At 40.3% G+C, this 23,997-nt stretch overlaps 1 protein-coding gene across 3 annotated transcripts in view; it reads right to left on the bottom strand.

Annotated features, from left to right (window-relative positions):
• Positions 1 to 23,997, bottom strand: part of BEST3 (bestrophin 3) — an 86,814-nt gene that overhangs the window by 23,198 nt on the left and 39,619 nt on the right. The window contains exons 9-15 of one of the 3 annotated variants that reach the window (XM_055236660.2): positions 23,021 to 23,166; positions 21,463 to 21,629; positions 18,189 to 18,283; positions 17,493 to 17,726; positions 1,969 to 2,123; positions 413 to 490; positions 149 to 301 (exon numbers count right to left, since the gene is read on the bottom strand). In XM_055236660.2, the coding sequence (XP_055092635.1) occupies positions 149 to 301; positions 413 to 490; positions 1,969 to 2,123; positions 17,493 to 17,726; positions 18,189 to 18,283; positions 21,463 to 21,614 (867 nt within the window). In that variant the 5' untranslated portion in view covers positions 21,615 to 21,629; positions 23,021 to 23,166. Of the gene's footprint in view, positions 1 to 148; positions 302 to 412; positions 491 to 1,968; positions 2,124 to 17,492; positions 17,727 to 18,188; positions 18,284 to 21,462; positions 21,630 to 23,020; positions 23,167 to 23,997 lie in introns of those variants that run through there. The other 2 variants (XM_063614207.1, XM_063614206.1) reach the window with 2 other exon arrangements.

Consider the following 23,997-nt stretch of genomic DNA (forward strand, 5'->3'; position numbering starts at 1 on the left):
GGCAGAAAAGTAATAACATTGCTGACTATTACATGTTAAATCTACCTTTGACTCACTCATGAATGATTTGCTAAAGACTCAGTAAAGGATCGGTGTGGAGCGTCTGGAACATAACAGATTACAACGTGGGCCTGAGACAACTGGCTACCTTGAGCCATCCTGCATAGAAGAAGAATTGTAGGAGGGTGAAGATTGGAATGTAAAGATCCAAGTCATGCCCTGCGTAGCCTTTGGTGGGATCCAAAAACTGGCGTCCAATCAGGCACGCAAAGAAGAAGGTATAGACAGCAAGAGTGACAACCTGGAACAGAGAGAGACCAGAGTGAGGGTACAGTGCTGGCCTCCCACAGCAAAGCTACAGTGCCAAGGTGGGCAAGTAGAAATAAAGAATTCCTGGCAAAGTATTTCTTACCTGGGTGTAAACCAGCGGAATCCCAACCCAGTCATAACCGAATAAGAGGCTGCACCAAGAGCGGTATCGATTCATTTCCTAAGCCAGAAACAGATCGAGCATGATTTACTAAGATGACAGGTGTGGTAATAAGTACTTACTGGGATTCAGAATGTGAGCATGTCTTTTACAGGGCTGACTGTAAGGCTAGTAAATTGGTTCTCAAGGATACTCCAAAAGGAAAGTCCTAAAAATGACCATCAATCAATGAACATCATTGGAGCAATGAGTTCATTGACGAGTACATTTGGACATTTTAAAAAGTATTAAAATAAGTCATGGCCAGGTGTGGTGGCTCATGCCTATAATCCTAGCACTTAGGGTGGCCGAGGCAGGAGGATCTCTTGAGCCCAGGAGTTTGAGATAAGCCTGGGCAATATAGAAAGATATTGTTTCCACAATAAATAAATAAACTAGCTGGGCTTGGTGGCACACGCCTGTAGTCCCAGTTACTCCAGAGGCTGAGGTGGGAGAATCACTTGAGTACAAGAGGTCAAGCCTGCAGTGAGCCATGATTGTGCCACTGTGCTGCTTGTAACCTGGACAACAGAGTGAGACTCTATTTCCAAAAAAAAAGGACTTCATAGAAATATCCCCCTGCCATTCTATTGAACCCATAATTTCCAACATGTATATTGGCCCAAAGTCATGGTGAGAAAGAAATTGTTAACATTTTAAATAAGTAATTTTTATCAATTTTGGTAGGTAATCTGGAAAGCAAATTTTTTGTTTCTCTCATTTTAAAACATGCTTACTGTAGATCTTAGAAAAGAGATATAATTACTCCTGTTTCCTCCCACAAATGGAGGCTATAACAAACATATTGATAGAAAATCTATCTCTGAAGCAGGAAGGACAGGATTCTTTGATTTTTTTCATCGATTGCACACAAGTTATTATGGAAGACTAGGGAAAAGAGTTCACATCAATTTGGGCACTATTTTTAAACAATTCACTCCCATTAGCCTAATCCTGGGAGGGGACTGTCATGGCACAAATATATCCAGCCCTTACATAAAGTTTTTTTTTTTCAGATGATTTCAGGGTTATTTTGTTTAATGAAAATACTATTTTACTTACTAGAGTATCTGAAAGCCTGGCTTAACCTCACGATATTCCAATTTGGGGGAAATATTTGGCTGGGGAGGTTTATTTCTCCTCCAGGTTTTTTTCTAGGATCCTGGAGCCAGGGATGGCAAATATACTTCATGGGCACCATAGTTTTTCGAGCCCTTGGCGACCCTTGGCTAATCAATCAAGGAATACTTTCTTACAGAGCCTATTACAAAGCACGATTCTGTTTAAAACGCAGCTTCCAAGGAACCATTTCCAAGCGACCTGAGTTTAACCTGCGTACCACCTCTGTCCTGCATGTTGAGGGGTCTGACACTAGTCCAATCTTTCCAGTTCCTCTGGAACCACGACTGAACAAAGCTGACTCTTCCTGGTCTAACATGTTATATCCAGGTCCTTCTTGGTCTCTAGCATCTTTTTCTTATGATTTATAATATACTTACAGTCATCAATGATTGCAGATCAACACTGTCTCTGATTCTACCTTCATTCCGGGCTTTAGTTGCAAGATTTCCAAACCAGATGAATGGAACCCAATATTTCAGATGAGGAGACTTGAGGTGGTTGAATAATTTCCTTTCATCTGTTGTCATAAAACCTTTACAAAAAAATAAAAATAGGTAGGTATACAGACTTACTTAGACACTAAAATGTTACCATATTTCAGCATCTATATAAAAGCATATAATGAGGGGATATTAAAGAAATATGGAATAAAGGTTTCTGTCTCAAGTAGTTTATACTTGCATTAGAGTTAAGGAATGTGTGTGTGTGGGCACATCCACAAGTTATATAAAATCCCTGATAGAGGAGGCCATTAGGAGGTAAGGAGACATTAAATGTGAACTAGAACATTTGGGGAAATTTCTTCTTTAGGTTTTGGTTTAGTCCTCTAAAGTTGGGAACCGTAATACTTAGAATGGTTATGATTAAAATAATAAAATATGATAATGTATACAAAGCACTTGGCATAGTGCCGAACACATGATTCACATGACTTTTCTCCTGATGTCTCCTTTCCAAGTCCTACTTAATCATGTCCTCCTCTCTGAAGCCTTCCTTGAGTCCTTCTTTCTCTTTCCTGGGGGATTTCTTCCCTTTAAAGTTCCCACATGGTACTCGCTCTTGGCTTGCATCATAGTAATATTATGCATAAATGTTTCCCTTACTATGACCCTTTTGAAGGGCAAAGAATATTAATGTTCATCATCCCCATAGCATTTTGAACATACTTTAAAATTGTTCCTTTGTGGCCGGGTGCAGTGGTTCACACCTGTAATCCCAGCACTTTGGGAGGCTGAGGTGGGTGGATCACTTCAGGTCAGGAGTTCAACACCAGCCTGGCAAACATGGTGAAATCCCGTCTCTACTAAAAATACAAAAATTAGCCGGGCATGGTGGTGCCTGCCTGTAATCCCAGCTACAGGGGAGGCTCAGGCATGAAAATCGCTTGAACCCAGGAAGCGGAGGTTGCAGTGAGCTGAGATCGTGCCACTGCACTCCAGCCCAGGCGATAGAGCAAAACTGTCTCCCCTGTCCCCAAAAAAGGGTTTCTTTGTGTGTGTGTGTGTGTGTGTGCATGTGTGTATGCATGCGTGTGTGTGTGTATAAAATGCAATTTGCTTGGGCTTGCAGTGACCTCTCTGAGCCTCAATTTTCTCATCTGTAAAAGAGAGATAATATTTGCTTCACAGGGATGTTGTCGAATTACCTGAGATTATGAACATATGTCAAGATGTTATTTAGCATAATGCTTAGCACACACTTAGCACCCACAAAGCACTAAGGCGTATTATGTGAAACTTTAGTTATCCTCTGCCTCCTACTCCCTCCCCAAACACCAAGGGAAGAGGAGATTGAATGACTGAATAAGAGGGAAAAGGTAACAGGTTTGTTTAATAAACATTTATTGAATGCTTACTATATACCAGGGTTTTGTTTGCAACAAGATGCACTTTAAAACTTATAGTTTGGCCGGGCGCGGTGGCTCACGCTTGTAATCCCAGCACTTTGGGAGGCCGAGGCGGGCGGATCACGAGGTCAGGAGATCGAGACCACGGTGAAACCCCGTCTCTACTAAAAATACAAAAAATTAGTCGGGCGTGGTGGCGGGCGCCTGTAGTCCCAGCTACTCGGAGAGGCTGAGGCAGGAGAATGGCGTGAACCCGGGAGGCGGAGCTTGCAGTGAGCCGAGATTGCGCCACTGCACTCCAGCCTGGGCGACAGAGCGAGACTCCATCTCAAAAAAAAAAAAAAAAAAAACTTACAGTTTACACTTGATCTTCTTTTTTTTTTTTTTTTTGAGATGGAGTATCACTCTGTCGCCCAGGCTGGAGTGCAGTGGCGGGATCTCAGCTCACTGCAAGCTCGGCCTCCCGGGTTCAGGCCATTCTTCTGCCTCACTGTCCCTAGCAGCTGGGACTGCAGGCGCCCGCCACCATGCCCGGCTAATTTTTTGTATTTTTAGTAGAGACGGGGTTTCACCGTGTTAGACAGGATGGTCTCAATCTCCTGACCTCGTGATCCACCTGCCTCGGCCTCCCAAAGTGCTGGGATTACAGGCGTGAGACACCGCCCCCAGCCGATCTTTTCTTTTTAAAAATTTTGATTGAATAATTCAAATGGTATAAAAATCCCAAAGGTCCAAAGGACGGTTAGTGGAGAAAGTCTCCTTTTCTTAGCCGCAAAGTTTCTCTCCCTGGAGGAAATCACGATGATCCGTTTATTGTGTATCTTTCCAGAGAAATCTCATGGATTTTCATACAGGCCTATTTTAAAAAACACAAATGATTTTATACTACATATGTATCTGCCATTTGCTTCTATTTTTCAGGTATATCTTGAAGATTTAAAAAATTAATATATAGATAGCAGCAGCATTCTTTTTAATGGCTGCTCTCTCTATATATTAACATTAATAGTTAATAGTATATAGTATTTTGTTTAGCTAGTTCCTTTTTGAATAGACATTTAAGACATTTAAGTTGTTTTTGACTTTTTTGCTACTAAAAATAATGCTGTAATGACTCTCCTGGTATCTATCCCCTTGGCTCTTTATTTTAAGTAGCTTTTAAATGTTCATTATGATTTAATATAAATAGTGTTTTCTGAATTAAAACTTACTTCTAAAACTGATTTTTATTAGACATTAATTTTTGAGTTTTTTTCCTCAGAAATGCAATCATTTGCTTATGGAATTCTGATACTACATTCAGACGAAAATCAACTTTTGCCCTAATATAACACATTTTTCTATCTTTAACCATGTGTAATCAGTTAACAAATCTGGTTGTGCTATTTAAGGTAATCCTTTTGCCAGGTGCAGTGGCTCATGCCTATAATCCCAGCACTTTGGGAGGCCCAGGCAGGAGGATTACTTAGGCCAGGAGTTTGTGACCAGCCTGGGCAATATAGCAAGACTTCATCTCTAATAAATAAATAAATAAAAAATCCTCCCTCCTTATGATGCAGGCCAAATTTTATTTAAGAGGTAGTGTTTCAGTAAAAAAAAGTCAAAGGAGGAGTGAGGTATGTCCATTTTTAGAGTCATCAGTTTATAGAGCTTTGGTGTTCTCTAGATCTTTGACGTGACCTACGCCATTGTTTTGAAGAATAAGATCCAAAGGCCATAGGTCTGAATCACTTGTGATATCTATTAAATATGGAGAGGCCTGGACCCCGACCCTGACTACTAAATCAGACTCAGTAGGGCAGGAGTTCTCAACCCGAGTCTGCACCTTAGAATCTCATAAGGGGACTTTTAGAAAATACCAATGGCAGCAGGGCATGGTGGCTCACGCCCATAATCCCAGCACTTTGGGAGGCCGAGTCGGGTGGATCACTTGAAGTCAGGAGTTCGAGACCAGCCTGACCAACGTGGTGAAACCCAGTCTCTACTAAAAATACAAAAATTAGCCGGGTGTAGTGGCAGGGACCTGTAATCCCAGCTGCTTGGGAGGCTGAGGCAGGAGAATTGCTTGAACCCGGGAGGCAGAGGTTGCAGTGAGCCGAGATTGTGCCATTGCACTCCAGCCTGGGTGACAGAGTGAGACTCCGTCTCAAAAAAAAAAAAAAAAAAAAAAAAGAAGAAAATACCAACGGCTGGGTCTTATATCCTTAGAGATTCTGATTCAATTGATCTAGGATGAGGCCAGCCATCAGCATTCTTTTAAATTTTCCTGGGTGATTTCATAGACTTGGATCTAGGCAGTTGCATGTTTACCAAGCTGTGCAGAAAGTTCTGACATATAGTGGTGTTTGAAAATCACTGTCCCACTAACTGAAGGTTCTGTTTATTCAGGATTTGAAATAAAGTAACAACTACAAAGCCAATATTTACCAACAGGAGACTAGTTTTAGATAACACTTGGGTTATTTATACTAGCTTAGAAGGGTTCTCTCCATGCCTGGAGAATGGTACTCTCCCTGGAAGTGTAAAATAAAAATGAACTTGGTGATTCTCTTCTTGTTTCTCAGAGCATCTCAGAGTTGTTGCACAATCTAAAAAATCTGTTTTGTTGTCTGTTTTTTAAAGAATTGCGGAGCATGATTAAATCTTTTTTTTTTTTTTTTTTTTTTTTCAATTTTTAATGGGACAGAGTCTCCCTCTGTCATCCAGACTGGAGTGCAGTGGTGTAATCGTTGGCTCACTGCAGCCTCAACCTCCTGGGCTCAAGCAATCCTTCCACCTCTGCCTCCTGAGTAGCTGGGTCTACAGGTGCATGCCACTATGCCGGGCTAATTTTTGTATTTTTTGTAGAGACTGGGTTTCACCATGTTGCCTAGACTGGTCTTGAACTTCCTGGGCTCAAGTGATCTGCCCGCCTTGGCCTCCCAAAGTGCTGGGATTACAGCTATGTGCCACTATGCCTGGCCAGTTAAATCTTATTGGATGAAGTTAATAGATAAACTTGATCTGTCTTGGCTTTATGCTTAAAGACTTGCTGTAGCCTATTCTCACATATTCCATATCAATTGTCTAACAGTTATATTCTTGAGACCTATAGTGCAATTTTAAAAAATGATCTCATTTATATATTGGCTTCAATCTATGTCATTTGACCAAAGAATAACTTTATCTCTGGTTATTTTTTATTCAGAAGTATGGATCAAATTGTGCTAGCAAGTCCTTTCTTAGCTTCTAAGCAGAAAGCAAATATGCAGAGTGAGGGTTTATTTGGTGCAAACACTAAAGCAAGATATTGAAAGAGGACAAGTAGAGCAAGAAGAGCTGGTGATTTTGTTTTTAGCACAAATTTATTGAGTATTTTGCTAGGTGCTGTGAAAGATGAATGACAATCACTGAGACATCAATGTATCCTCTAAGAATATATAAGCAGAATAATTTTTGTTATTCCTTGCAGGGTCACACATCTTACTTATCCAAAGTGTGAAAGAAAAATATCTTGGGTTCCCAAAATCACTAAGCTAAAGGGGAAAGTCAAGTTGGGAACTGCTTACAGCAAACCTGCCTCCCATTCTATTAAAGTCATTGCTCTGCTCACTGAGATTAATGCATATCTGATTGCCTCCTTTGGAGAGGCTTAATCAGAAATCCAGAAGAATGCAACCATTTGTCTCTTATCTACCTATGACCCGGAAGCCCCCTCCCCACTTTGAGTCGTCCCCGGCTTTTCCAGACTGAACCAATGTTTATCTTACATATGTTGATCGATGTCTCATGTCTTCCTACAATGTATAAAACCAAACTGTTCTGACCGCTTTGGGCACAAGTCATCAGGACCAACCACTTGAGGCTGTGTCATGGGTGCACATCCTCAACCTTAGCAAAATAAACTTTCTAAATTAACTGAGACCTGTCTCAGATTCTGGGGGTTCATAAAAGTAACTCCACCTTTGGAAATCAAAGTTGATCAACTGAAAGAAAATCTCTAGATTGTTGGTCAAGTCCATTCCAAAAGTATTTGTTATGAAATGGAATGTCACCCTTATCAGGACTTCAAGCCATTTTAAGCAGAGACCAATAATTTTTTTCAGAATATGATCATTATTGTCATTGCTGAGGCTATGCTAATTATAGTTACTGATTTGCTACAGTTCAGCAACACTCTCAGTGGGCTTGTCCTCCCACCACTTGGTTCCCTAACACGTGTCTGTCTCCATGCCATGCTGTCCTCAGGCCCCATCACACCCCTGGCATAGCTATTTTATCCTGCCATTGCATCTGCCTACAGTTTCTCTTGCTATCACTTTTTCTTCTGGCTGGCTCAGCTCTGCTCAGCAATTTTCATATTGTTTATCCCCAAATCCCTCCTTCATCTTTCTAATCAGAGTAAAATCTGTCTCTCAATATAGATACATGTTTGCATTTACTCCCAATTGAGTTTTGGTTTGATGGAGCAGGATCTGCTACTTTAAGACAAAATTTTATTGCCCTCAAGCCAAAGGATTAATTACATCCATTGATAGACAAAATTCCCGTCATCATAGAGATTCTGCCTGCTGTACAGTTGGTCTATTTTTCCTTGATTGAAGATGAGGCAGATGTCTTTTGCCTTTCAAGCAGAGTATTCAAACGAGGCTCTATTAGCAGAGGAACTAAAAGCTCTGCATCTCCAAAACTTGAAGGCAGAATGGGTTTGATGCCAGTTCTTTCTGAAAGAGAAAGTTGTGTATTCAGCATCTGAGCCCTTCTCCAAGGAATGACACTTTTTCAGGAAGAGTGCAACGTGCCTGGCTTGTTTTTATCTCTGTGTTTTCCAAATGAATGGAATGAAGCCATCAGCTTCAGCTACAGCTGTCCTTTCCATTCAGTGGAAGAGGTTTAGAAATCCCTGTCAATTGGGAAAATCAAGGGGGGAGCAAAATGAGATTGAGAGAGGGATGAAATCACATTGCAACAACATCATGCAGGGCAGGATGTCAACCAGTTTTGTTTGCTTGCTTGGTTTTTTTACCATGAACCATAGTAAGATATATGTTGTTCACAAAACAGTTATTGGCCCTGCCACATGATGTGCTTTCTGCTATTTTCTATTCTATTCTATTCTATTCTATTCTATTCTATTCTATTCTATTCTATTCTATTCTATTGTTCTCCATTCCATTCCACTAAAAATACTGGTTACAAGCCATTAACCTGATTTAAGAATCCCATAATGAGTTACAAACCACAGCTGGAAAAGCCTGAAATAGGCTATGGTGGAGTAAAATCAGTTTCTGGGAGTAGCAATAAGGAACGGAGACAGACAATCCTCTATTATATTGATATGAGCAAATCTCTAGTTACCCATATCCTTGTCCATAAATTAGTATCCCATCTGGTAATTCACTGCCTTCTCCATAATCACACACAAGAAATAACATACAAAGAAATCAGTCCTTTTAAATCCTCATCTGCACAGTGGCCCAGAATTTTATTTGCCCTGGGTAGAATAGATCTGAGGCAATTTGCAGATGAAATCGGAGGAATTAATTGATGTGTTCTAGTGCAGCTGTTCCTAAACTCTGCTATACATTACAATGGTCTGGGGAGTTTGGAAAAATCCTGATGCCCAGGTTGCTCTACATACCTAATGAATCCTAATATCTGAGAATGGGAGTCAGGCGTCAGAATTTTTAAAAGATCACCAGAGATTCCAACATGCAGCAAAGTTTAGGTTGAACGACTGCCCTAGTGCTGATCATTTCAGCATTCTCAGTCTGGGTCAAACATCCTGCAGACTTCTAGGGAGCCTGTTTAAAATGTCAATTTCTAGGTCCTAAGTCCCAGATCTAGGTTGCCTAGGAGCCTGCAGCTTAAATAAGCACCCTTGCTAATTCAGTGGATGTGGTCTGCAACCATACTTTGAGAAACATTGAGTGGATAGCCTTGATTTAACTCCTAAAACAGAAATGTGGGGGGAACCTTCAAACACTGACCAACCGAGACTGCCTATCCATGCTATTAATTCAAGAAGGGCTAGTGTTGCATGCATTTTCTCTCATGTGCAGAGCAAGTACACGTAGGTGAGTCAAGTTGCACTCACAGGATGACATTCTGTCCGTTCTGGGCTCATCATGTGAGACTACAGAGGGATGACTTAGCCTCTAAAAGTTCAGCCAACAGAGGAAAAACTGGCACAGCTGTGAATACCACTATCCCCTTGGCTCTCACTCTTGTAACACAAGGCAGTGGAGATTCAGAGACCAAGGAGGCCCAGAGCTATGTAACGGATCAGGAAAAAAAAAACAAAAAACAGTCCACCCAGGGCAGAAATATTATACCAGATTCAATTAGTGTTGTGAATGTTACATAATACATTATATAAAAGTCATTTTAGTTTACCTAGTGAGAGAAGATCACAGATTAAATGATCTATCTGTGCCAGAAAGGCAAATGTGGTTCTAACAGTATTAATTCCATGTTAGAGAAAAGCTTGCTTGTTTGAATAATATTATTGTTTTCCTTAAGTTTGTATATTAGTCCCCAAAAACAGCCTCAAGAAAACAGGACCTTCCACAGAGATAAAAGAAAATATGCTGGCTGGGCTTGGTGGCTCACGCTTATAATCCCAGCACTCTGAGAGGCCGAGGTGGGATCACTTGAGGCCAGGAGTTTGAGACCAGCCTGGCCAACATGGTGAAACCCCGTCTCTGCTAAAAATACAAAAATTAGCTGGGTGTGGTGGCCTGTGCCTGTAATCCCAGCTACTTGGGCAGCTGAGGCAGGAGAAGCACTTGAACTGGGGAGGCAGAGGTTGCAGTGAGCCAAGATTTCAACACCATACTCCAGCCTGGGCAACAGAGCAAGATTCTGTCTCAAAAAAAAAGAAAAAAGAAAAGAGAAAAGAAAAAAAGAAAGAAAGAAAATATGCTGACCAACAGCTCTGGGAATGGGCTGACTAGCCTGTAAGAATAGGCTGATGGCACCTGCAGAAGGTTGCAAAACTTTCACCAAGAAAGCAATGATTAACTGCCCAGCTGACTGAAACTGCTCACATTTCACAAGACTGTTTTGATCTTCATTTATCTTAATTTCCCTTAAAAATCCTTTACCTAGAGGCACAATTCTGAAAGGTGGCCTTTCAACCCAGTTCACTGCCTTCCCCTGGTTGCTGACTTCTCAAATAAAGCTAGCATTCCTTTGACCACAGTTTCTGAGTTGTTTGGCTTTTAAGCAGTAAGTGACCCAGACCTGAGTTCCATTTATAGGGCTAGACTTATAGCCAGAGCATCTGAAGTTAGAACTTTTATCTCAACATCCATTGATAACTGGGGGCTTGTTGGGTTATATTAATGTCTGTTAACCATAAGTGTCACTGAAAATTCCAGTGGAGTCTCATCAGGCTCCCTGTAGTCATAGAAGACAGTCAAGAAACTTTACATTAAGATTCCAAGGCAGGCCAGGTGTGGTGGCTCACGCCAGAAATCTCAGCCCTTTGGGAGGCTATGGTGGGAAGATTGATTGAGGCCAGGAGTTCAAGACCAGCGTAGGCAACATAGTGAGACTCCGTATCAAAAAAAAAAAAAGGGGGGATTAAACCAATAAATAAATAAATTGGCCAGGCATAGTGGCGCACATCTGTAGTCCTAGTTGCTCAAAAGGCTGAGGCAGGAGGATGGCTTGAGCCCAGAAGTTTGAGGTTACCGTAAGCTATGACCATGCTACCGCACTCCAGCTTGGGCAACTGAGTGAGAAGGTGTCTCAAAAAAAAAAAAAGACTCCAAGGCTTTAAGAAAATTAAAGGGTGCTTTTTCCTCAGAGGTTACTGTCTTATAACTACCCTTATGAACTACTAAATACAGACAGAAACTATTTATTTTAGAGAGAGAGAATTGCAATGCAGAGATGTGAAGTTCAACTGTAAATATATTTGTGCTTGTTTATGACAATGATTAATTTAAGATAAGATTTGTAGTAAATTTTACTAATCCTTGAGGATGGGGACCATATTTGTTCTGCTTATAAGGGTATTCCCAGTGCCCAGCACAGTGCCTGGCATATATTGTACACACAATAAACCTTTGTTGCATGAGCAAAGGTGTAATAGATTTAGCATCAGCTTGGTAATGTTTCTTTAAGAGGAACGTTTATAATTTCCTATTACGTATCATTGTGCTTCTGGTAATTTTGAAGATAACTACTTTCCTCTCCTGATGCTTGTAAATACTAGATAAGACTTTTTGATTCAGTATGAGACCATACTATATGCACACAACTAAGGTCATCACTTAACTCAGCCAGGATCTGGAATTGTGCATCTGAATTGACTTGGAATGAATGACATCTCCCAGGGCAGGTGACTGGAATGACTGGAATTTTCCAGAGCAGATTTGTAGCCAGTAGGCAAAAGTAACAGAGACTGTTGCAGTTTCTCTGATAAATAACTGATCACAGACCAGTGCAGGGACTTTTCAGCATAATAGCATTATTCTGAATTCCACTGTTGTATTTTTATTTTCATATAAGCAGAAATAAAAACTTTTTTATTTTTAATTTGAGAAATTTAACCTGTAACATCAAATTATATATATTTCCCCAGCAGCATGGGTTTTGGTCTTTTTATTTTTCAGAATAATGTAACTTGACTGTCCAACTTAAAAGCAAGAAAAGTTCAAGGATGGGCAGGTATGTGACCTAGTTCATCCAGCTCCAGCCAAGGAATTGCCAGATGCTTCAGAAGAAGGTGCTGGTCCTCACTCTTGGCCCTTTCGCTTATTTCCTTCTGACCAGCACTGAATCTATGTAGGCAAAAACCCTCGCAGAAGAAAGAGAAGCTGGAGGGAAACCGATTGCCTCAAAGCCCATTGCTTCCCAGAGTGCAAGCCAGGGGCCACCAGCCTCAGAGTCTCCAGGAGTTTGTTCAACACATTGATTCCTGGAGCCCATTCCAGACCTACTGAGTCAGCATCTCTGGGAGTGGCATCGTGGGATCCAAATTTTTAGCAATATTGATTTTAACAATATGTAATGCACCCTGAAGTTTGAGAACATGTGCTTTTTCTTACAGGTGATTTTATGTAGAGAATTCAACTGACAAGAAGGTCCTTCGTGCCCTTAACCTTGTCCCCACCCCTTTGGGGCCCTCAGTGCTTTACTTACCAGTCCTCTCTGCCCTCAGGCAGGAGCAGGTGCTCTGGCTTTGGACTCAGGGGATCTGCCAAACATTTTCCGCCATCCCTGAACTTCCTGTTCTTCCCAGAAACCTTGGCACAGGCAAAGGACAGTCAGAGAGTGGCGGAGGCATATGCCCAGTTGGAAGAACTTGGAAGCGGACCCCATGTGCAGACTCTGAGTCAGCCCTCTCTGCTGGGGAAAGGAGCAGGAAGTTCAGTGAGTCAGCGCTGCCGGTGACAGGGGGTGCCGGCCTGGGGCAGCCAGGAAGACAGGCCTCTGAAGTATCTCTCCTGGCTTAGAGGATAGTGGCTTGGAACTTTTGCCCTGCCACCTAACACACAATGCGTGCGTATAGTATGGTCTTATACTGAATCAAAACATCTTATCCAGTATTTACAAGCATCAAGAGAGGAAAGTAGTTGTCTTCAAAATTACTTACCAGAAGCACAATATATTCCTGTGGGGACAAGCTGTACCTACTACCTCTTTTCTGCCTTTTGAGAAAATACTTAGGAATTAATGAGAGCAACTGGGACCTTTTCACTGAGATAATCAGTGATTGTGTCACAGCACCCTTGGAAAGGCTTTCACCTCATCATAGCTCCTCTATCAGTTCTCTTCTCCCTTCATCCACTTCAGACAAACCAACCAAAAAGTTTAAGTCAGAACAATGCTTGTTACATCCAAGCAGGTGGAATTCAAATCCCTTATACAGTAGCCTCCCACCAGACTGCTTCCTCAAAGCTCTTCTTTGTAATTCAGGAACCTCAAGCTGAAACCTCGAATCCATCCTTTGTTAATTGCTTGCTGCTTTGTTATCGGTAATGAGTTGGTGGTTGCCAAAGCCTTTTGCTCCAGGAGTGAGAAAAAGGGTTTAAAAAATAAGCATCCCAGAAAAGATGCAACACTTCTCAAACTTTGGGGTACTAAAAAAACCAACACAGCAGCATGTTTCACTGCAGATTCCTAGGCTGTACATCCAAAGGTTGTATTAGGTTCTGTAATAATTCAGAAGGACTGACGTGGGTGGGATCCAGGAATATACATTTTAAATAAATAAACTCAAGTTATTCAAGATGTAGAGGGCCTGTGAGTCTGTGGATCACTCCTAGAGACTAGTTTAAATGTACATCCAGAAGTGAAGGACTCATTTTGAGATTCCCTTGGAATGGCAGAAACATTGGTAGCTGAGCAGATAGCAGTATTTCAGTATTCCACATGCCTTGGAAAGAGAAAAGTCTGAATGCAAGTACGTGGCAGACATCTGTACAAGTTTGAGAGGGAGTGGGCCTTGGTATTCTGAAAAATACACTCAAAGGAAATGAAATCACATCATTTTCCTATTTGCCTCCCTGTATCTACTTGCCCCTCAGACCTGACCACAGCTCAGTCCTCTGAGCTCATGTCTGACCAGAGGCCCCAGAGGCCTCTGCATTGCCAGCCAACCTGGCTTCTTCCTGGTGTGCTTTTAATATGAAGGTGACACTAAGAAGATGAGATTTGCTTTGAGGATTGGACCCGGCATCTGATTCCTGTCAGAATGCACTCTCTTCATTTCAAGGATGCGTCAGAACTAGAGAAATATCACCTCTGTTCATCCAAGTAAACTTTAGCTCATTAACTTGGAATAGGTCATACGTTTCTTTTTTGTTTTTAGGTCTTTCTTAGAGATGGTAATTCTTAATCTATTTGTTCCTGGAGACATTAAGGTAAGATAAAATTGAGTTGTCTAGTAGCATTTTTAACTAGGTCATTCTGAAACAGTATTCTACTTTCATATTTGGAGGAAGGATGCCAGTTACTTTTTTTTTTAAATTCCGACTGATTTTACATTATCGTATACCTGTACACGTGCCAGGCCTTCGGACCCTCCCCCTGAATCCCCCTTAACCAACTCCTGGCACCCATTACTTTCTCACATCTCACTCTGCATCTCTAACAACATCATCTACACCCTTCTTCCTTATTTCCACCTTGACATTCACAACCTCTTGATCAAAGTAGATCAAAAAGACCTGGGATATTATATTAATAACAAGTCTTCTAAAGTGGCTAGAGTGCTATGTTATGCTGTTGTTTGAGATATAATTTCATTACAATGGCAAGAAATCGTGCAGCACTTACTGTGTGCCAGGAATGCTCTAAACATTTTGCAAATACTGACTTTTATAATCCTCATAACAAGCCTATGGGATATATGAGGTAGGTGCTATTATAAGTTACTTTAAGTCCATTTTATGGATGAGGAAACTGAGGAACAGAATGGTTAACTCAGACAAAGCCATGTAGCTAGTAAGCTGTGAGATAAAGTTTCAAACCCTTACTCCATGTTCTTAATCATTGTGAAAGTTGATAACATAATTGGGTCATTCTTGTCGTACCCAACTAAAACAGAGTCAAGAAGCCACCAGGAAAAAGCAGTTGGGGTCAGGCATGGTGGCTCACGCCTGTAATCCCAGCACTTTGGGAGGCCGAGGCGGGCGGATCACAAGGTCAAGAGACTGAGACCATCCTGCCAACATGGTGAAACTCTGTCTCTACTAAAATACAAAAAATTAGCCGGGTGTGGTGGTGTGCGCCTGTAGTCCCAGCTGCTCGGGAGGCTGAGGCAGGGGATTCGCTTGAACCCGGTAGGCAGAGATTGCAGTGAGCCAAGATAGCTCATTGCAATGTGAGCTAAAAGTGAAGTGTGGCCACTTCACTCCAGCCTGGCCACAGAGCAAGACTCCGTCTCAAAAAAAATTATCTGCAGGCCTGGTTGCTGAAACTGCCTGCTATTACCTGAAACCAGTTTTTTTTTTTTTTTTTTTTTTGAGACGGAGTCTCGCTCTGTCGCCCAGGCTGGAGTGCAGTGGCGCTATCTCAGCTCACTGCAAGCTCCGCCTCCCGGGTTCACGCCATTCTCCTGCCTCAGCCTCTCCGAGTAGCTGGGACTACAGGCGCCTGCCACCACGCCTGGCTAATTTTTTGTATTTTTAGTAGAGACGGGGTTTCACCGTGGTCTTGATCTCCTGACCTCATGATCCGCCTGCCTCGGCCTCCCAAAGTGCTGGGATTACAAGCGTGAGCCACCGCGCCTGGCCACCTGAAACCAGTTTTATAGTTGCTGAAATGATCTGCTGCAACTTGAAGACTAATTTTACCCACCTCCATCACTCACCAGTCAAAACTTGCCAGCTCCCGAGAAACTTACTAGTGCCAATGAACTTTCTCAAAGAGCAATATGTAACATTTCTGTCTTTTTATAAAACCTCCAACCTTCTCTTTGCATTTTGGACATACTGAATACCATCTGGTCTGTGTGTATGCCTCTAACTGGAGTTCTTTCTTCTCAAATAAAATGTGAAATGTAGACATTCATCTCTACAGTTTTATTTTGACTTCAGTAGTCACTATCTGTATTAGCCATTTAAGAAGGCAAAACAAAAACAACAACAAAAAAAGCCAACACAAACTCCAAAACAAACTAAAACTATTATCCGAAAATATCTATTTTCCAGGACATTTCAGAAAAGGAGACTAAATACTGCAAACTAATGTGAGACTGGACTCAATGTGAAGGCAGAATCACCTCACGGTTCTTATCCATATGTGCCAAGAATTATCTCATTTAATCCTTGCCCTACTGAAGGCTGATTTAACAGCTTCTTTGCTAAATATTTACACACCAAAGAGAATCATCCTTTAACTATCTACATCTCCTTTGAGGCACAAGAGAAAAGAGGTCCATACTAAAACAGCTTTTGACTGTCACCTTTCAGTGTCTGCCTAGATGAAACTGACATTGCCGGTTCCTACCAGAATCTATTAGAAAGTATTAACTTAGGAGTTTGGAGCCTAAATTTTAATTCTGGCTTTTCCACTGATCAGCTGTGTAATTCAGGGCAGGTTATAACCTTTCTGAACCTATTTTCTACCTTTTTCATGTTTTCTTGAGGTCCAAACGAAATAGCTATAAAGGAGACGAACTGTATAGTGTTGGAAAACTGTAAGTTAATATGACAGATTATTTTTATTTATTTATTTTTTTGGGACTGATGCGGACCTTGTCGCCCAGGGTGGAGTGCAATGGCACGATCTTGGCTCACTGCAACCTCCACTTCCCGGGTTCAAGCGATTCTCCTGCCTCGGCCTCCCGAGTAGCTGGAATTACAGGCAGGAGCCAGCAAGCCCAGCTAATTATTGTATTTTTAGTAGAGACAGGGTTTCACCATGCTGGCCAGGCTTGTCTGGAATGCCTGACCTCAGGTGATCCACCCGCCTGGGCCTCCCAAAGAGCTCGCCCAGCCAGATTGTTTAAATAAATATGATAATTATTTTGTTTACCTTAAGGCAACGTTACTATCTGCCACTTTCTCTCCCCCACCTCTGAAGTAAACTTGAGGGAAGGAACCATGTCTTATTCATCTTTGTCTCTTAGTTTGCTTCTGGCACATAGTAGGTAATCAATAAATGTTTCTTTTTATTTTGTTTCCTTTTCTTTCTCTCTTTTTTTTTTTTTTTTTTTTTTTGAGACAGGTCTGGCTCTGTGGCCCAGGCTGGAGTTCAGTGCTGCAGTCTCCGGTCACTGCAACCTCTGCCTCTGCCTCCCGGGTTCAAGTGATTCTCGTGCCTCAGCCTCCCCAGTAGCTGGGATTACAGGCACGTGCCACCACGCCCAGCTAATTTTTTCTATTTTTAGTAGAGATGGGGTTTTGCCATGTTGGCCAGGTTGGTCTCAAACTCCTGACCTCAGGTGATCCGCCCACCTCGACCTTCCAAAGTGCTGGGATTACAGGCATGGGCCACCGCGCCCGACCAATAAATGTTTCTTGAGTGAACAAACAAACATAAGGAATTTTCAAGGGAATTCTGGAGGTCCTGTCTCAGCTGAGAAGAGCCCACGGAAGGAAAAGCCATTCGTAGTACCTGCTTCAACCACGTGGTCCATTGTGGGAAACCTTTTGTACACAGCAGTGCTCACCGAGCGAAAGATGAGCAGGGAGGTGAGATTGACGTAGCGCATCAGCGTCCTTCTAAGCAGGCGCCCGTGCTCGTCGCTTCCGTGAACACTGCTGGAGATGAGGAACATTAGCCTGTCTGGCCAGGGCAAATTCACAAACTGGTTCCACCATCGGTTCACTACCAGAGTAACATAAAACCCTGTAGAATAACAGGAAATTATAAAGCAGTTTCTTACAGCAGACACGTTGGTGACACTGATGCTTTTAGCTGAATTTTAGCCTTTTTAGAGGTTGGAGGACAAAAATATGTTATTATCCATATCTTCTGATTTTGCCTTCCAGAAAAAAAATGTCATTTGTGCCGGGCAATGCCTAAGCACCCTGTAAGTGGGTATTAGATCTCAAACATTGACTGCAAAAATGGAGAGTTAGTGAAGAGAAAGCTTAAATGTCCAATAGCAGATTATTTCCTCAAACTTGTTTGGTGTTAATTTAGCAAAAGCAGCCGTGAAGGCAAACCTTATGGATGATTCTGGTTCTATTGCAAGCGGTGGCTTTTCAGGCATGCCTCTCAGCTTGGAAACACTCCCATGCAGAGTCATCGGTGTCATCCTAACGGAGACAGCTATGTGGCTGCAATCTGCATGTGACCTATACTTACCAAGCACAAAGGTTACTGGAATTTGTTCAGCATATCTGTCACAGTAAATTGATAATTTTTCAAAGTAACGTTTTTGGGCTCCTGTAAGTAACAATCTGGAGCAAAAATAAAATGCACAGCCCTTTATGATATTATACTTCTGCACCTGCTTTGCAAGTGACATTAAGTGCAAACAATTAAGCACAAGTAATCTGTTTTATTTTTGAAGGAGCAATAATTTTTTCCTTTTTTCTTAAACTGATGTGTCTCGAAAGCTTTTTAATTGCTTAATGTTTCAAGTGCTAACATTTTGTAAACATGATTGGCTATTAAATAGTGGGATTAATTAATCATTTTATTTTAAAAACTTTATATTTTAAAAGTTTTATATGATTGATTCATTGGATTTAGAGCAAGTTGTGTTACAAAATAGTTCCGTTTTCAATTATTCATCAGGAATGCCTTAAAAAGAGTGTATTATTGATTAAGTATGAATTAGCATTATTAAGTAATTGTTAAATAATAACACTGAATTTGACACCTTGGTCTTTCTCCTGAATATGCAACTTAGCACATTCTTGATTATCATGTGTTAAACTTCAAGGGATATTATACCTGTTCATTTTAAAGCCCAGAATTGTTTGGAGTCTAAAACAAATTTAACAATGAGAAATGAAAACTTTCATTATTAAATTTAGTCACTCTCTCAAAATTATATTATAGATCTAACCCAACCTGCCCAAACCCCATTTTCTGGTATCGTTAAACATAAGTGCATTTAATGAGACCATTATTGATATTTACATCATAGGGAAGAGATTCAGAGTCTGGAGAAATGTTTTAAGGCAAACTAATAATAATGACCAAAATACAGGAAGGAAAGCCAAACAGATGAATTCGAATAAATTGACGAGTGTAGCTGTTCCAAAGGAAGAAGGAACTCAAGGAAAGATCCATTATAACAAGCATCAAAGGCTCATTTGGGTCAGTAGAACTTTGATAAAGGAAGCACAGGGATAATGAGATAACAGTAAAGAACCAATTAGATTGCAGATAGAGAGCTGTTGGGAGCTGGTCCTGATAAAGAAGGTGTGTGGGGTACAGGGTGAGCTTGGAGTTCCTGCCCCAGCTTTGGAAGAGGTGTTAGAATTACTGAAGTCAGGGAAAGCTGACAGGAGAAGTACCAGATTGTTGCAGAGGTCTATCGAAGTTATGCTGATGACAATTACAGCCAGAATGGTTTCTGATGTTCAAATAGACATGGTCAAAGAGGATTTAAATGTGGAAAGCATGGACCTTTTTTAAGGTCAGACAAAGCCAGATTTTAATTCCAAGTCTGACACTTATGAATTTGGAATTTGAGCATATTTTTGAATCTCTCTGAGTCTCAGTTTTCTCATCTGTAAGTGGGGATAAAAATATCTATATATAAGGGGTATTGTAAAGATTAAATAATATATGTATACATATATATAACCACTTAACAAATTGCCTCATACTTAGTTAATAATAAAATGATTGGTATTAATAATTGGCCAAAGAAAAAATATTTGGCTAATAGATGCAGAAATTTTAATAGCTAGAAAGTATTTCAGAAATTATTTTGTCAAATTCCTCCAAAAATAGAAATAAATGTAATCAAATTAATGAATCTGGTTCCTCCTTATAATTTTTGTTAGGAATAATTATGTACTTATAATAGAGCTAATAAAGACTTAGAGAATGAAACTACATCTATATTTTTCTATAGATATGTTTGATTTTCTTGACAAACTCATCCTATAGTTCTTGATATACCTTTGATTAAGATAGAAAGATCTATTTTAATAAGGTATTACAATTGAACTTAAAAAATTTAAGGATGACTTGAACCGATAGTTTTTGTTATAAATGTAAGTCCTCTACTTTAGAAGAAATATATGCATAAAATTTTGTGGGGTAAAAGTATGATACTGGAACAAAAGTTGAGGCCCCAAGGAACATTTCTAGCTACACTGCAACTGTACTAAGGGCTATTCTGTTCTGTTCTTAGCAGCAGTAGCAGCAATAAATTCACATTAGTAAAAACGAACTAATGAGATAATTATCATGAAACACCATTGTATCTTTTACCATTTGATATTCTGAAGGCTTAGGTGATACATACCTAAATTGCCAAAATAATATCATATTATATGACATGTCTGAAAAATTATTAGCGGTTGTTAATAAGACTTTGCCTCTAAAAATATTTTGTCAAAATATATACCAATGCATACACTTGCTTGGAAGAGTTGTTTTGACGTATGGAAAAATAGCTCTACCTATTTTACTTTTAATAATTATCAGTCAACTAAATCAATATCCCTCTTTTCCAAAGGAGATCCTGTTGCTGTAAGGAAGAATGTGAGAGCAATGAAACACAAATTTGTTTATCTGTATGCAGAAGAAACATAACAAACTATGTACATAGAAAAAACGGAAATACAGCCTCAAAAACCTTTAGCTTTCCTGTTTTGAGTTTTAGCTTCCTCCAGAGAAGAAATTTATGCATTCAATTTTAATAAAAAAAGCTTTAAAATCTCATAAGTCTTCCCTTTTACCGTACTGACGAAATTTTATTAAGACTATAATTTTTCATCATAAAAGTATTTCTTGGACTTGATATTGCTCCAATTTCCTGTCAATCTTACAGGCATATGTTGTAATGTTATAAAGAATAAACACCTCCTTTTGTGAACATAATATACCCTCAACTCAGAAAATGGAAAGAAAATAAATTAGTCTACAGGCCTTTGCTTTAGTTGAGGTACTGTTAAGCATGGCAGGCATCATCCTGGATAAGATATTTTCATTCCAGGCAAAAAGAAGGAAAGCTTTTGCCTGACATACACCAATCATGAACATGTTGATTATATAGGTAGTTGCTACAAGCTGTCAAGTCATCAACTATGAATGACAAGTTGACAGAAGCACAAATAATTATTGTCTGTGGACTTTGCCCATTCAAAAATCTTTACATAGTAAGGATTTAAGGATAATCCTTCCATTTTATGCCAATTGCAACAGTCTTGAGGCACAACTGGGGCTGAAATGAAGGCCACCTGAGTCTTACAGTGAGGGTCTATTTTACATCCTAACAATGGTTAGTGGTGGATTAAAATCTGTCCTGAGGGGAAGAAGACAAAAGAGAGGCTCATGCAGAAAAGGAGTTACATAACGCAAAGTCAGTGGCAATCAAAAGGTTCAGATTTTTGAGACTGTATTCTTATACAATATCTGATGGCCATTTAAGGAGACATGCAAAGAAAAGTACCTGTACACCAAACTTATTGCTGTATATAGAACAGCAAAAACAATAAATTCCCTGTACAGTAGTTTGTAGATGCTGCCTCTCCACTTGAAGAGTAACCTATGAAATCCAAAAAAAGTTGCATTTGCTACTTTACTGGAGTAAGTGACAGTCATCTTGGATAGTTTTTTCTAGAAGAGTAAGAAGACAAAACACAAGTAAAAAGCAATGTTTAAAATAGGGCATAAATCTGTATGTCTGTATATCAAGGAAATTCAAGCCAGCAACTAGTCAGCCATATCTCTGTTTTGTCTTTCTTAGTTTCTATAATTCGGAACTTTCAGATAACCATTATCTCAGTTTAGCAGAAAGCAGGAGGAAAGGAGTCTCTGGGAAGAGTAATATTAGACATCTTAAACTTGCCTTAACTGTTAAATATTATTTTTAGATTATATAGCCATTGGTCAATATATACTTGAATGAACAAATGAGACAAACAGGGCCCTCATGAGAATTTAATTGATGGGGCACTTTTGGTGGGTTTGATTGCATGTAGATGTCTCTCTAGTGGAGGTCCAAATGCATCGTTAGCACTCATTGCATTTCAAAAGGCAGCCAAAAATTTGGGTCATAGTGATAAATAAGAATGGTGCAGTTTCCTGATGAAAAGTTGTACATAAATGCTTAGGGATGGTTCACATTCTCCTTGGAGCTGAACAAAATGAGGTCATTATTTACGACTCTTTCTACTTGAGTCCATTTCATGAATGTGGTTAGGATGAGCACGGGGCCCAAAAGCCTTGTTTTCAGTGAGTTCTTTGGAATTCCACCAATTTTCACCAAGACATTAAATATTCAGGTTTTGAAACAGACAGCGCAAAGCTAATCTTTGAAAATCCTGCTCAATTTCTGGCTAAGATACAACATATGCAAATAAAATGAGATTTATTTAAAATCTTACTTTTCTCAAAAGGATCTATGAGGAGAGTCTTATAGAGCTACTTAGACTGAAATCATGAAGCTTTTAGGTAGAATTGTACGAGACACAAAAAATAAATTCTGTAGCAGATTTCTTTTGTAAAGTAACCTACACCACACATTTTATCATAAACAAGAAAATTTTCTATCTTTACTCATTGCTGGAAAAACAATTCAACTCTGATTTGCCTATTTTCCCTAAGGAAATGAAACTCTGGAGCTACATTTACAGTATTTTCCAAAATAACAAACTTAGCTTTCAATATTACTGATTTTAATAAAGAAGGCAGGGCCTTTTGGCACAAGTAAGTGGCATTACAAAAGGATGGGACTCATGCCACAAAACCGGTTTTATTTTTCCATCTTTACCTTGTCTATTTGTCTAGTGTGAATACAGCCAAAATTGGGAGAGGAGCATAATAAATTAAACCCATTTCATAATTTGTTCTCATGGACTCCCAGTAGTTTTAAATAACAGTCCTTAAATAACTTTCCTTTCTTTCATTTAGTAGTTCACTCTTCTTTTTAAGCTCTGCTAGGAAAATGAAAATCACAGCAAGTAGAAGTCAGAATTAAAATGCATAGGTTTGCTCTGGGCACTAACCTATTTATTTGGTTTGTAGTCTCCAACAGGAAAGAGAATCTTCAAATTTTGGGCTCCCCTTGAAGAGGTGCCTTCAGGTCGGTGCTGCACGCCCGGTGTCACCCTTCGCTCGTGCACAGTCAGATTTTCTTTCTGTTCTCTGGCCACTGAGAGGACCCAGAGTGTGACAAGTACAGGGGTTAAATGTTTTTCCACTTGTGGAGGCCTGTTTATGCCAATTTACCCACTGATGACAGTTATAGCTGGGAACAAACAGAAGCAACAGCTGCTGATGCTGCTTTTTTCTAAGCTATAATTATAACTCCACCTGCCACCCCAAGTACCCCCTTGAATGAGAAGTTGGCAGTGACATGAAGGATGTGGGGCCGTTTGTCTGTTAGATTCATTTTGACTCCACCCTGGGATCAAGGAAGAAAGGTTCATTTGGCCTTGAAGAGTTCAAAAAAGAGGCCCCACCAGCCAAAAAAAAAAAAGTCTTTTTGTGCTTGAAATGAAGATTAAATTCTTAAAGCTGGGCTGGGATGCGGTGGCTCACACCTGTAATCCTAGCACTGCGGGAGGCCGACGCAGGCGGATCACCTGAGGTCAGGAGTTCGAGACCAGCCTGGCTAACATGGTGAAACCCTGTCTCTACTAAAAATACAAAAATTAGCAGGGCCTGGTGGTGGGCTCCTGTAATCCCACCTACTCAGGAGGTTATGGCTGGAGAATCACTGGAACCCAGGAGGCTGAGGTTGCAGTGAGCTGAGATCACACCACTGCACTCTAGCCTGCGTGACAGAGCGAGACTCTTCCTCAAAAAACAAATGAAAAAATTCTTATGAGGCCATAAACGGGGGCAGACAGGAATATAAACAGGATTTTTGCCACTTGAGAGGTATTGAAAATGTTCTTCAATTAAAAGCAATAATTATGTGTTAGTGTGTGTGGTGTGTGTTTGTGTGTTAGAAGAGCACATAGAGAATCATGATATATTG

This window comes from Symphalangus syndactylus, chromosome 13 (assembly GCF_028878055.3).
Source record: "Symphalangus syndactylus isolate Jambi chromosome 13, NHGRI_mSymSyn1-v2.1_pri, whole genome shotgun sequence".
NCBI lineage: Eukaryota > Metazoa > Chordata > Mammalia > Primates > Hylobatidae > Symphalangus > Symphalangus syndactylus.